At 43.3% G+C, this 15,089-nt stretch overlaps 1 protein-coding gene across 6 annotated transcripts in view; it reads right to left on the reverse strand.

The window, feature by feature from the left end:
- LOC140740502 (RNA-binding Raly-like protein) overlaps positions 1 to 15,089 on the reverse strand; it is a 1,929,462-nt gene that overhangs the window by 56,967 nt on the left and 1,857,406 nt on the right. For all 6 annotated transcript variants that reach the window (XM_073069704.1, XM_073069706.1, XM_073069701.1 and 3 more), the window contains one exon: positions 8,872 to 8,985. In XM_073069704.1, coding sequence (XP_072925805.1) covers positions 8,872 to 8,985 — 114 coding nt within the window. The remainder of the gene's footprint in view (positions 1 to 8,871; positions 8,986 to 15,089) is intronic.

The following is a 15,089-nucleotide window of genomic DNA, read 5'->3' on the forward strand; positions in this document are numbered from 1 at the left end:
TACTTGCATAAATAATCCACTGATTAGTCTGTTGGATCCTTAACAGGAAGGGTCTGTACAAAGGGAGAATCTAGGACCAGAGGGCACAGCCTCAGATGAGAAGGGATTGACAGAGATGAGGAGGGATTTCTTTAGCTGGAGGGTGGTGAATCTGTGGAATTCATTGCCACAGGCAGCTGTAGAGGTCTCGGCATTGGGTATCTTTAAAGCAGAGGTTGATGGAGGTAATTGGGTTCTTGATTAGTAAAGGAAGAAGGCAGAAGAATGGGCTTGAGAGGGAATATCATTCAACCATGATGAAAAGGCAAACTCGATGGGCTGAGTGGCTTAATTCTGATGGTCTAAGAAGAGAACAGAGTCTCAGTATGTCTTTGAGGCAGAACAAGGATAGTACACCGTTGGCACACTGGGGAAGAGCGCTCACTTGACTGGCAAACTGGGCAGAGTCTGATTTCAGCTGGCAGCTTGGTGGCCCACCCACCATGAGGGGTTCACGCTGTAGATCCAAACTATCAATAGGTTCCAGGAGCAGGTGTGCCATCGGTCAGCCCCTTAGAACATGAAATGTAACCTGCATGAAGTTAGAGTGCATCCAGTCAGCGATCAATGCTGGCTCAGAGGACAGACAGAGTCCCAAACAGAGACTTCTCGATCAAGTAACATCGATGCATCGTCCATAACCCAGTGCTCAGCAAGTCTGACCCAGCATTGAACTCCACTGGGAAATGGGTTTAAAGATTTTAATTATTATTTGTTGCTTTCGGCAACTGGAACAGATTTAGAGACTTACAGATGTGCATCAGCGTGAATGAAAGAAAGATTAGCCTTATTTGTCACATCTACATCAAAACGTACAGTAAAATGCATCGTTTATTTGTATCACACCAATGAGAATTATGCAAGTGTCACCATGCTTCCAGCTGAAGAACTTACTAAACCTGAGCTGTATTTCTTTGGAACGTGGGAGGAACCCAGAGCATCGAGAGGAAAGCCACACGATCATGGGGAGAATGTACGATCTGTTTATAGACAGTGGTATGAATTCAAACCTGACCAGTCTGTCACTGTAAAGTGTTGGCTGACCGTTACCTTACCGCTCAGCCCCACAGAGGGAGAACCTCTTGCTGAGAATTTGACAGTGCAGCGTTGTTTAATTTGGCTGAAAATACACTTTTCTCTATAAAAACGATCTCTTCTACATCCCAATGTGTTGTTACTGACAGCATAAATGTCTTCAGCGAGCAGTGCAATGGCACAGCCGCTGCGTGACACGGGTTTGATCCTGACCTCAGCACGGAGTTTGCACCGTCTCCCTGCGACCCCACGGGTTTCCCCTGTGTGCTCCAGTTTCATCTGACATCCCAAAGACCTGCTGGCTGGGAGGCTAATTGACGAGTGTGCTGGCGAGTAGTAGAATCTGTTCATGAAGGTAGGGGTGGAGAAGAAAAGGGTAAGAGGGTGAGCAGAATCCTTGCATTGATCTGGTATCTAATCAGATGTGTGTGTGTGTGTGTGTGTGTGTGTGTGTGTGTGTGTGTGTGTGTGTGTGTGTGTGTGTGTGTGTGTGTGTGTGTGTGTGTGTGTGTGTGTGTGTGTGTGTGTGTGTGTGTGTGTGTGTGTGTGTGTGTGTGTGTACAGAACATTGAGAAGCAGAGGAACTAGAAAGCCTGGAGGAAACATTTTACCTCATTAGATTCTGTGTTGGAAGTAATTGACACATTAGACATAACAGATTGAAAATTGAATGCGGTTTGCGAGCTATTTACGATGTAAATGAAATAGAAGTTGCCTGCAGCTAGTGCCAGCAAGCCATTCACATTGAAATTGTTTTCCGCAGTACACAGTGCTCACTGAGGAGCACGGGAGCCTTCTGGCGGTGCTCTGGACCACTGTGGTGTTCGGGAGAGTGGGGGGAGGAGCGAAGGGGCTGCAGTGTGCTGTTGAGGGGTGGTGATGGTAGTGTGGTATTGAAGGAGTGTCAGGATGGTGCTGGGGCAGTGTAGGGGGAATGCTGTGGTGTGTAATGGGGAACGATGGGTGTGTTGTTCATCCAAATGCTCTCCTCCTGATGGATCCTGTGGGTAGGACTGATGTTCAAGAACTTCCTTTGTCCCACACCGTCAGGTTCCTGAACCAGTGTGGATAACTACACTCACCTCATCTCAGAAATGATTCCATACTTTCAAAGACTCATGTTCTCAGTATTATTTATCTACTTACTTATTTAATGATTTTATTGGTGTTTTGTTAGGGAAATGAAGCCATGAGCACTACCTCGCTATTTTTTCTCTCTTTTTGCACTAACTGAAACTTGTACATATATTTCCAATTCTAACTTATAGTATATGTTACGCAGCACTGTAATGCTGCAGCAAAACAGCAAATTCATGACATACTGTACGTCAGTGATAATAATCCTCATTCAGAATGAGCTGCCAGAGGAAATGGTTATGTGAGATACAATGGCAGCTAGATGGGTACATGGAGGAGTGGGACTTCGGATATGGGCCAAACTCAGGACATTGTGACTAGCTGGGCAGACTATGTGGTTGGCCTGGACTCGATGGACTAAACAGCCTGTGTCCATTCTGTATTGCTCTATGTATTCGGCTTGTGGTGAACCACATATACCTGTCTCGACTGCTCCTGTGGCTCCTCCCACAGACCCCTGCTGACTGCTCCTGTGGCTCCTCCCACAGACCCCTGTATAAAGGCGATTGAGGCCTGAGCCCGGCCTCATTCTCCAGGATGTAGTGTTGTTCATTCTTCCAGTCAATAAAAGCCGATATCTCGCTTCCTATGTCTCAGAGTGAGTTATTAATGGTGCATCACGTCTTGAACATGATTAGGATTCCACAGTTTTGCAGACCAGAGAGAGCAGGCAGAGACAGGATGTTACTTCTGTTTAGCTTCACCAGGTGGGAGTATTCGATCATGTTAACGTGTGAGCCATGATGTTTCCTGAGTGTGTGGACCATGCCATGTCAACTTCACACAACTCTCCGCACCTTTGTGCCACTTTATTCAGGACTTGTGAGAAACCACTGCCACCCCACTTCCCACCTCCCTCCGATCCTGGCCAAGAGACAAAAGGTAATGACACCTGGATTTCCCTGTGCCAGTAGTTACAGACACACTAAATTCTGCAAGCAAAATGTTGCTCAAACAACACAACAAAAAGCAGGCAAGTTATTTCAGACAGGGAAGAATGAAGGGCCTTGTGAGGTTGATAAGACCCATATTGATCACAATGCAAAATCGACAACTTGGCTTTTGATGGAGACAAGTTGAAGGTCAAGGAGAAATGACACCAGGTTTTCAGAAATCCCAACAGATGTTATTATAATGCAGAGTCCAAATGTCAGCATTTATCAGCATGTATCTAACACTGCAGCTTTCACTCAAGTCCATCTGCAGGGTTGGTTATGTGAAACCACCATGCCATGCCCTCTCATGCTCTGAAAATCTGGTGGTGGAGGTTAAAATCCATTAGCAGAATCACAAATCTTACTTGTCCAGCTTAGATCGGGTCTCATGAGGGTACCTTAGGTGAGAAAGGTATCTGGATCATGTCCTGGTCTGGTCTTCTAGGGAAGCAACCAGGTGGGATGAGTGAATAGAATCACATAAGCTGTGAGTTGGCACAGTACCAAGCCTCAAGTCTTCCTAATAACTCATTGCAAGTGCTACAAATAAATCTGTCTGCCAACGTAAACTCCGGGATATTTTGGACTTTGAAAACTCCACAAGGAATAGACAATATTTATATAATTGTTGTGGATGAGAATTGCGGGATTAAAATGTGTGCATATTATTGGAATTGAATAGAAATGATAAAACTGAAAACTTATTACCTGAGAAGGGAGGTTGAAGGCCTGATGTTTGTGAGTTTAAGAGTTCAGGCCCAAGGATTGGAGGCCTGGAGGCAGCCTGTCCTGTGTTTATAGGCCTGTGTGTGTGAGGGTGGGAAAGGGGTTTGCCTTGCTGTTGTTACTGTTGCTGCTTATATTGTGGTTTTGTTCTGTGAATATTACGGGTACGCAATGTTGGCATTGCTACGTGTAGCGACCTTGCGGGCTGCTGCCAGCACCTCCTTGGGTGTGTTGGTTGTTAACGTATTTCACTGTATATTTTGATATATGGTATTGTGCAAAAGTCTTAGGCCTAGGGGCGACTTGAGTAGCAGCAATATTCTCAATAGATATAATTAAATATTCCTGTTTCAGCTTGATACAGCTAAAAAGCACAACTGCTTCCAAGGAGAGTACAGTCAACAAAGATGACTTAATGCGTTTAAACGAACTATGGCTGCTTAAAGCCGATGAAAACAACCCCGATTGTAGTCAGAAGTGCTCACGGAGAACACCTCGGAGGAACTGCGGGTGTAGATCTGGGTTACAAGTGTGTTTAAGGAAATGGGGTTTTAAACTCCCTATACTGACTATCTTGCTGGCGAATGTGCAGTGTCTGGTGAATAAAATCGATGATCTCACAGCCAGGGTGATGAATCAGAGGGACATTAGGACCGTGTGTGTCCTTTGTTTCACGGAATCCTGGTTAACCCCTTCCATACCGGACGCAGCAATTCAGATCGACGGGTTTACCATCAGGATAGATCTATAGAGTCTCTCAAAAGCAGAGGTGGAGGAGTATGCCTCATGATCAACTCTTCTTGGTGCACAAATATATCAGTGCTGCCCGAATTCTGCTTCCCAGACCTGGAATATCTAGCAGTTAAGTACTGTTCTTTTTACCTACCATGGGAGTTTTGGTAGCAGTATACATTCCACCTCAGGCCAAAGTCAAACAGGCGTTAGATGATCTGAGCAATGGGATCAACATGCATGAAACAGCGCACCCTAACGCTTTCATTGTTGCTTTGGGAGATTTTAACCAGGCCAGTCTGAAAAAATCACTAAGCAACGACCATCAACAGGTCACTTGCAATACCAGAGGAAACAACACACTGGACCATTGCTACACCACCATCAAGAGTGCCTACCGTGTTATTCCACACCCTCACTTCGGGAAGTCTGATCACCTGGCTGTACTTCTACTCCCTGAGTATAGGCTGAGACTGAAGACTGCAGCACCAGCAGTGAGGACCAAGAAGGTTTGGACAAGGGAAGCACAGGAGCGCCTACAGGACTGCTTTGAATCCGTGGACTGGACTGCATTCAGGGATTCATCTTTGAATCTGGATGAGTAGGCTACAGTTGTTACCAACTTCATTAAAACCTTTGTGGATGAGTGTGTGCCCACAAAGACTTACTGTATATTCCCAAACTAAAAGCCGTGGATGAACCAGGTGGTACGTTGTCTGCTGAAGGCTAGATCTGTGGCATTCAAGTCTGGCGATGCAGGCCTGTACCAGAAAAACAGGTATGATTTGCGGAGGGCTATTTTGAGGGCGAAGAGACAATTTCAAATGAGGTTGGAGGCAATATCTGATCCACGGCAACTCTGGCAGGGTCTGCAAGACATTACTTCCTACAAAGTGAAACCCAATAGCATGAATGGCAGTGATGCTTCACTACCAGATGAACTCAACACCTTCTACGCACGCTTTGGAAGTGAGAACATAATTACAGCTGTGAAGAGCCCTACTGCACCCGATGACCCTGTGATCACTGTCTCAGAGGCTGATGTTAGACTGTCTTTAAAGAGAGTGAACCCTCACAAGGTGGAAGGTCCCGATGGAGTACCTGGTAAGGCTCTCAAAACCTGTGCCAAACAACTAGCGGGAGTATTCAAGGACATTTTCAAACTCTCACTGCTTGGGCAGAAGTTCCCACTTGCTTCGAAAAGGCAACAATTATACCAGTGCCTAAGAAGAATAACGTGAGCTGCCTTAACGACTGTCGCCCGGTAGCACTCACATTGACAGTTATGAAATGCTTTGAGAGTTTGGTCATGACTAGACTGAACTCTTGCCTCAGCAAGGACCAGGACCCATTGCAATTTGCCAATCGCCACAATAGGTCAACAGCAGATGCAATCTCAGTGGCTCTCCACATGGCTTAAGACCACCTGGACAACAGAAATACCTACGTCAGGATGCTGTTCATCGATTATAGCTCAGCATTTATCACCATCATTCCCACAATCCTGATTGAGAAGTTGCAGAACCTGGGCCTCTGTACCTCCCTCTGCAATTGGATCCTCAACTTCCTAACCGGCAGACCACAGTCTGTGCGGTTTGGTGATAACATATCCTCCTCGCTGACGATTAACACCGGTGCACCTCAGGGGTGTGTGCTTAGCCCACTGCTCTACTCTCTATACGTATACCCATATCTGTGTGGCTAGGCATAGCTCAAATACCATCTATAAATTTGTTGACAATATAACCATTGCTGGTAGAATCTCAGGTGGTGACGAGAGGGCGTACAGGAGTGAGATATGCCAACTAGTGGAATGGTGCCGCAGCAACAAACTGGCACTCAATGTCAGTAAGACAAAAGAGTTGATTGTGGCCTTCAGGAAGGGTAAGATGAAGGAACACATACCAATCCTCATAGAGGGATCAGAAGTGGAGAGAATGAGCAGTTTCAAATTCCTGGGTGTCAAGATCTCTGAGGATCTAACCTGGTCCCAACATATCGATGTAGTTATAAAGAAGGCAAGACAGTGGCTATACTTCATTAGGAATTTGAAGAGATTTGGTATGTCAACAAATACATTCAAATACCGTGACAAGCTGCATCACTGTCTGGTATGGAGGGGTTACTGCACAGGACCGAAAGAAGCTGCAGAAGGTTGTAAATCTAGTCAGCTCCATCTTGGGTACTAGCCTACAAAGTACCCAGGACATCTTCAGGGAGCGGTGTCTCAGAAAGGTATTGTCCACTATTAAGGACTTCCAGCATCCAGGGCAAGCCCTTTTCTCAATGTTAGCCAGGCAGGAGGTCTAGAAGCCTGAAGGCACACACCCAGCAATTCAGGAACAGCTTCTTCCCCTTTGCCACCTGATTCCTAAAAGGACATTGAATCTTTGGACACCACCTCACTTTTTCAAGGCACAAATCCATGGTCTCTTGAGACTAACGGATGCTTATGCACGTTTTAAAAAATCTATTCAATATACGTATTCTGTAATTGATTTATTATTATTATTTTTATTTTATTTCTTTCTCTCTGCTAGATTATGCATTGCATTGAACTGCTGCTGCTAAGTTAACAAATTTCATGTCACATGCTGGTGATAATAAACCTGATTCTGATTCTGATTCATATATATAGCTAGGGTGCCTAAGACTTTTACAAGTCTTTGTCAATGTGGAACGGAGAACAAGGTTGTAAATCTGGTGGGAGCAAAGGGTATTGGGAATGGGAAAGATGGAGGTCCACGGGAGGGATGTGGGACGGGTGGCAGAGAAGTGCCAGAGGCGGGAGTGGCACGTAGGCAGATACACCCAGCCCTGAGACACCAGGCAAGGTCACCTGATTCCAAACAACTGGTTTAATTGATCATTACAGAATGTCACTCTGGTAGTTCTTGCTCTCTCCCCTCCCCTTCCCTTTTCCCAATCATGACTCCCCTCTCCCTGCCCCTTCCCCACTCAGTCCACAATGGAAACCCACATATAACAGAGGCAGGTTTATCATTCCTCACATATATCATGAAATTTGTTTGCAGCAGCATTACTACAGGCCTGTGCAAAAGTTTTAGGCACCTTGCTATATTTATGTGCCTAAATCTTTTGCATTGTACTGTTCACATCAAATCTTGCATCCTGTGATTTAACAAGGGTGGAAATGATATAAGGAGTTATAGAAGTACCAAGAAAGTGATTGAAATTCCCAGTGGAGATATCTGAAGAATATTAAAGAAAGCAATGGAACAGGTTAACCAGGCAAAAACACAAGTCACAGAAGACAACAAGGAACATAAATAATTGCAAGAATTTTGTCAGAGAAAAGGTGGTTTTGAATGAGGTTAAATAAAATACAAATATTAAATGGATTATTTAGTCAAAATGATCAAATTTCCTGTTGGGACTGGGCCTGAGTTAGGGGCAGGACAACGTTCTGTGCACGGCTGTCATGTGTACTGAGATACAGTAAAATGTTTTTGTTCTGTGTGTCATCGAGACAGACTGTGCTGTCCAGACAGATTGTGCTGCCCAGACAGATTGTGCCATCCAGACAGATAGTGCTGTCCAGACAGATTGTGTCGTCCAGACAGATTGTGCTGCCCAGACAGATTGTTCCGTCTATAACTACACTGAGGCAGTCAGAGAATGTGGATGTTTGTTCAAGAGTCTGATAACAGCGCATTGAAGCTGTCCTTAAGCCTGGTGCTATGTGCCCTCTGGCTTTTGTATTTTCTGGGGTATGAAGGGGCCCTTGTTAATGTTGGGTACATTCCTGAGACAGGTGAAAGTGTAGACAGCAGTCAGTGGAGTTAGTGTGATGGACAAGGCTGTGTTTGAAACTTTCACCTCTATCCCATGTGAGTAGCCAAATATAGATCACAGCACCTGACTTACATGTACCTTTACTCTCCTTACATCCCTCACCAGCACTAACTATTTATGACAGCTTTGCCAACAGATCTTTCCCAGCAACGGGGTGACAGAGTGGCTAGTGCAATGCTTTACGCACACCAGCGGGAAGATCATGATCAACTCCTCCCAATGTCCAGTCAGAGTCTGTACGTTCTCCACGTGACTGCGTGCTCAGTTTCCCTCCCACACTCCAAAGACGCATGGGTTAGGCTTAGTAAGTTGTGGGCAGTGGAAGCATGGCGAGCCTTGTGGGTTGTCCCCAGCTCAGCTGACGCATTTCTCAGTGTGTTTCAATGTACATGTGGGCAAGTAAAGCTGATAAAACAGAAAAGAATTTGGGAATGAGTTGTGCCGTTCTCACCAGTCGGAGCTTTGCGCTGTTTCTCCATCCGCTCCAAGCTGTCCAGTAAGCCGTCGATGTGATACTTTATCTGGGTGAGTTCCTTCTTTATTGTCTGTAGATCATCGGCTTTCACTGAAAGACCAAACAGACAGTGATTACCGTGAGCAGTTATCTTCACAGTAAATGGGCATTATTTTATACCATATCCCTGCTTTATTTTTATATAATTCTTTACTCTTTATAATTGTTGTTTTTTTGTTCCATATTGCACCCTGACCAACAAGACCACAGCAAGTTCCTAATACATGTAAATGTACATGATGAATAAAGTTGATCCTTTTGCCTCATGACTGCCACTGGGAAGGAAATATTAACCTTCTCTGGGCAAAAGCATTTCCAGCAGGGTAATTACACACTCATGTGAGAAAATGCTCGCCCATGGGTCTCACCACACAACAATAACGGCCACTAAATTCTTAGTCAGGACATGACAGAGGAGACCCAATTAAGTAGAAATATTTGGTTATTATGTTAAAATGTGGGAGGTGAGAATAAATTGCATGCTTTCCACATGTATGAGACTATCAAAGTGGTAAAAGAATAATATTCATCCATTTTTTCTTGTGGGAAGTAGACTTGCAGGGCAGCTGACACCCATAAAATCTTCCTTAACAATGCTGTAAACAGTAAGGGTCACAGCCTGAAATGTCAGCGCTTTATTCCCCTTCATAGACGCTGCCTGGCCTGCTGAGTTCCTCCAGTATTTTGTGTGTGTTGCTCTGGATTTCCAGCATCTGCAGAACATTTTGTAATACTATTTGTTAACATCCGAACAATATCTGAAGAGATAAAGGGACTGTGACACAAATCCTGAAAGGTATGCTTCAAAACAACCTTAAATAACATGGTAAATGGATGGTGCATGTGAAAGAAGAGTCTACTTCTATCAGTCAGAGCTCTGACCCAGTCCTAGTTTAGGAACATATCATGTGCACATAGAAAAGGACAGAATTAATTTCACAAGTATCTTCTCACCTGGATATACTAAAATCAATTGGGGCACAGTCTGTGAACCCTGCTCAAAGCATTGACCCCACTGGGATAGGGTCTTGTAAACTTTATAACTCAATGCACTGACACCTAATGGAATGGGGTCTTGTGGTCTTCAGTGCACTGACACCTACTCGGATAGAGTGCTGTAAACCCTCTACACAAGGCACTAACATCTACTGGTATAGAGTCTGTGACCTAGATATGGACCCCTTTCAGGGTCTAACATCTGGCTTGCTTTTGAAGAGACACTGCTCTTTGTCAGCTTAGATAACAGGTGATGGGTGGCCCGGTGTGAACTCTATTTAATTCCCTCCACACCCACCTTCTACAGGCGGGGCAGTGCATGGAGACCTGCTGAGGAACTTTCTAACCCTCTCTCATCTTGGAAGCTTTCGTCAAACACCTTTCCCCATCCAGTGGCCCCACCGTTCACACCATGCTCTCTTCTTGCTGCTGCCATTAGGAAGGAGATACAGGAACTTTATGTCCCACACCACCAGGTTCAGGAAGTTATTACGCTTCATCCATCATGGATAACTTCACTCACATCAACTCCAAACCGATTCTACAACTCATGTTCTCAGTATTATTTATTTGTTTGTCTATTCATTTATTTATTTATATTTGCACAGCTTATCTTCTTTTGCACATTGGCTGTTTGTCAGTCTGTGCATGTGGAGCTTTTCATTGATTCTGTTGTATTTCTTTGTTCTACTGTGAATGCCTGCAGGAAAATAAATCTCAACGTAGTATACAATGACACATACGTACTTTGATAATGAATTTACTTTGAACTTTTGAACAGAGTACTCGTAACTGACTGAGTGCAACCTTTGATGAACGGTGTACCCTCCATCAGCAACTGAAGAGTGACTAGATATCTGGTGTTCCTCCTGGGCAGAGCGAAGCCACTGATGAAGTTTCATGGTCAATGGCAGGCACTTGCCGAAAGAACCAAGAGCTCAATAACGTTATAAAGGAGTGTACAGTTCTGTATTTCACCATGCTGCTGACTCCGTGTTGCTCGCAGATTTCCTTCAACTCCAATTAATGATGCACTAGAGTGATTTAATTCAAGCTGGCAGGATGCTGGGTGTCCAATCTGATATGTTGCAACATTGAAATCTCGGGTTAAAGCTAAACAGATGGGTACCTTCCTGCCCCTGCTTTCATTGGGCTCTGATCCAGGAGATAAAATTAACGGCCATTGAAATAAATTGCATTCCATTTCCCAGGAATGAGAAAACAGCTGGAAGTGGAGGTTCACATGAAACTTTCAATTAAAATCTGCTTGGTTCAAAATCTGTTACATCTTACACTTCTGATGAAAGCTAGTGTTGGACAGAGCAGAGGCGGACCAGATTCAGGACGGTAGCGTAGTGGTTAGCATTGTGCTTTACAGCGCCAGCTATAAGACTGGTGTTCAATTCCCGCCACTGCCTGTTGGAGTTCGTACGTTCTTCACGTGACCCTCCAGATGCTCTGCCTTCCTCCCACATCTCAAAGACATGTGGGTTAGGGTCAGTAAGTTATGGGCATGCTATGTTGATGCTGGAAGCAAGGCAACATTTGTGGGTTGCTCAGCCCAATCCTCGCTGATTTGAATGCAAACAATGCATTTCACTGTCTGTTTCGATGTACTGTACCTGTGACAAGTAAAACTAATCTTTTATCTTTAGGTAGTCCTGCTGTCTTGCAGGCTCAGTCCCGATATCTGGAGTTCTCTGCGCAGAGTTTACACTTCCTCTCTGTGAGTGCGTGTGTTCCCCCAGTTTCTCTGATTCCCCCACACCCCACATTCACGTGGGTTAATTTTCCACAGTAAATTATCCCAGTGCAGGATGGTGCTTGGAGAATCAGGTCGTTGATAGATGTGAAAAGAATAGGGGAATGGGATTGCTCTGAGACCCGTCAGAAACGCAATGCTCTGAATGACCTCCTGCTATGTTACAAGAAAATACAGGAAGTTATCTGGTGCTGCCAGAGTGGGTAAGTGATCCCAGGATTTTCCGTCTACTTAGAAGTGGGTTCCCTTGATCTCATGTATGAGGTTAGTGAAGGATCATGTGTGTGAGATGCAGATAGTCTTTTTCCCAGGGTTGGGGCATCAAAAACACGAGGAGATATCATAGGCTTAAAGACACAAAGACATAACCTTAGGGCAAGAGGGGAAGGATTTAATAGAAGGGTGGTTCATATATGAACGGGCTGTCAGAGTAAGGTAAACAAACATCATCTAAAAGAAACATACTTGGACAGGTACACGGACAGGATAGGTTTAGGGGGATATTGGGCAAACATTGACAAATGAGATTGGCTTAGACTGATGTCCTGAGGCTGTGCCTTCTTGTCCTAGACTCTCCCATCATGAGAAACATGCTTTCTACATCAACTCTGTCTCAATCTTTCAACATTGGAAAGGTTGGGGGGACGTCACGTGATGACGTAGGATCAAGACGTGGAAATCCAGCTCTCCCGTAAAAAACCAGTAAAATAATGTTTAAGTGAAGAAAAGTTAGTAAATACTTTTTAAGAATTACTTATAAACTACTCAGGATTGTCTCCTAAACAGAAGCAGAAGAAAACTACTACTTTGAAGACAACACAAGTTGGAAAAGAATCAAGGCCGGCCGCCATGAAAGAGCCTCGGGCTCAAGTGCATTTTACCTCCGGCGATACAGAACAGGAAACTGCGGCAACATCAGCCGTTTCCACAAAAAAACAGCAACAGGAATCGCGCATGCGTGAAGGAAGGGGCATGCACAAACATGAGCAACCCAAACTACAAATCCCAGCTATGATCGGAACTGAAAGTGAAAGTGAATATGAGGTGGAATCAGATTCTCTGGATAAATCAGACGAAGATGAAGAGACAAACAAAGAAGAGCAACAGGAAGAGGTTGGAGGTGATATTGGAACATAAAAAATCTTTGGTGCAAATAATGCATGAATTAAAAGCATTAAAAGTAATAAAAAAAGATATTAAAAATATGAAGATTATGTTTGATAAAATGATGAAAAGACAGGACAAAATGGACAAGAAAATTAAAAACTTGGAAGAAATAACGGGAGACACCATTGATAGAGTGAATAAAATGGAAGATAATATTTCTGCCTGGACATCAGAAAGAAAACGGTTGTTGGAAAAAGTGGATGTACTTGAAAATTTTAACAGACGAAATAATATTAAGATTGTTGGACTTAAAGAAGGTATAGAGGGAGAGGATCCAATAAATTTTTTTCAAAAATGGATTCCGGAAATTTTGGAAATGGAAGAAGGAACCCAGTTAATTGAAATTGAAAGGGCTCACAGAGCCTTAAGATCAAGACCTCAAGTTGATCAAAACCCACGATCAATCTTGATAAAATGCTTAAGATATCAAGATAAAGAAAAGATCCTGAAGGCGGCTGCCCAACGTGCCAGAAAGAGAAACGGGCCATTGATGATAGAAGAGAAAACAGTTCTTTTCTATCCTGATATAAGTTATGACCTTTTGAAGAGAAAGAAGGAATTTAACCCAGCGAAAAAAGTTTTATGGGAAAAGGGTTATAAATTTATATTGCGCCACCCGGCAACCCTGATAATTTTTTTGGATGACAGAAAAAGAAGATCTTTTACTGATTATCGGGATGCGGAAGAATTTGCACAAGAACTCCCAAGTATTCGCTAACCACAGCCAAAGATTTAAAAGTGAAACGGATTAAAGATGAAAACAGGGACAGTGAATGGAGTTGATGGATGTTTAAGGACAGAAGGATATTTAAATATTTCTTAATTATATGATACAGGGGGAGAAAGGTACAAATTTGAGAAATATTAATGGAGAGTAGTGATATTATTTTTTCTTCTCTTATATATACTTCTTTATGTTACAGGGGAGCTGGGGGAACTTCGGATCAATTGCTACGGGATTCACGTGTGTAATCATGGTGATTGCCATGACCCGCACAACTGAGGGGGATAATGTTGTGTTTTTTCTTTATTCACAACATTAGTAGGGGGGTATTTTGTTATTTTTTTTCTTTATAACCTATTTTTCTTTAATCTTTCTTTCTTTGCCTGGACAATCGGGGGGGGGGGGGGGGGGAGAGACACATAGCAACACGGAGAATTTTAAAAAGATTCCCCAAGGTACTACGAAAGTTGAAAAGTTAGGTATTACTATAGACTGGAGTAACCCTGTTAAAAATAATGACTAATTTACTGAATTTTTAAAGTTTTAATGTTAATGGGCTTAATGGACCAGTGAAAAGAAAAAGAATTTTAACATACATTAAGAAAATGAAAATAGATATAGCTTTTAGCTGCATTCCATTTGAAAAAATTACTTATAATTTAAGAGATAAATACGAAATATTTCTGAAAATTTGGCACTCTTATTTACAAAAGATAGGATTAAATATATAGGTGCTCCGAAGATAAAATTATTGGTTATTTGGGTAAAGAAATAAATATATATATTAAAGCTATTATGAACTCCGTGGAGCATGTGGGGATCTTCCGATATCCAGGCATTCTTTCTTTCTTTCTTTCTTTCTTTCTTTCTTTTTTTTTCTCTTTCTAAAGGGATATGTTAGGGGGGAAGGGTTGATAATTCTTTTTCCTTCTGTAACCATTTGAAAATTCAATAAAAAAAATTTTATAAACATTGGAAAGGTTTCAATGAGATATCCTCCCCCATCCTTTTAAATTTCAGCAAGTACAGGCCCAGACCCATCAAATGTTCCTCATTCTCAGAATCATCCTTGTGAACTCCCTCTGGACCCTCTCCAATGCCAGCACATCTCTTCTTAGTAAGGAGCCCAAAACTGTTCACAATACTCAAGGTGAGGCCTCAGCAGTGCCTCATAAAGCCTCAGCATCTCATCCCTGCTCTTGCATTCTAGACCTCTTAAAGTGAATGGTAAAATTGCATTTGCCTTCCTCATCCAACTATCGCTCAGCATTGACTGTGATGAAGTCCGTTGAGAGGTTGTTCATGGCTGGAATTAACATTTGTCCAGGCAAGGACCTAGACCCATAGCAATTTGCTACCACCGCACTAGGTCTACAGAAGATGCAGTTTCACTGGCTCTCCACAAGGCCTTGGACCGCTTCGGTAACATCAGGCTGCTGTTTATTGATTACAGCTCATTGTACAACACCATTATAACCTCAGTTCTAATCACCAAGCTCCAAAATG

Source organism: Hemitrygon akajei, chromosome 17, assembly GCF_048418815.1.
Source record: "Hemitrygon akajei chromosome 17, sHemAka1.3, whole genome shotgun sequence".
Taxonomy (NCBI): Eukaryota; Metazoa; Chordata; class Chondrichthyes; order Myliobatiformes; family Dasyatidae; genus Hemitrygon; species Hemitrygon akajei.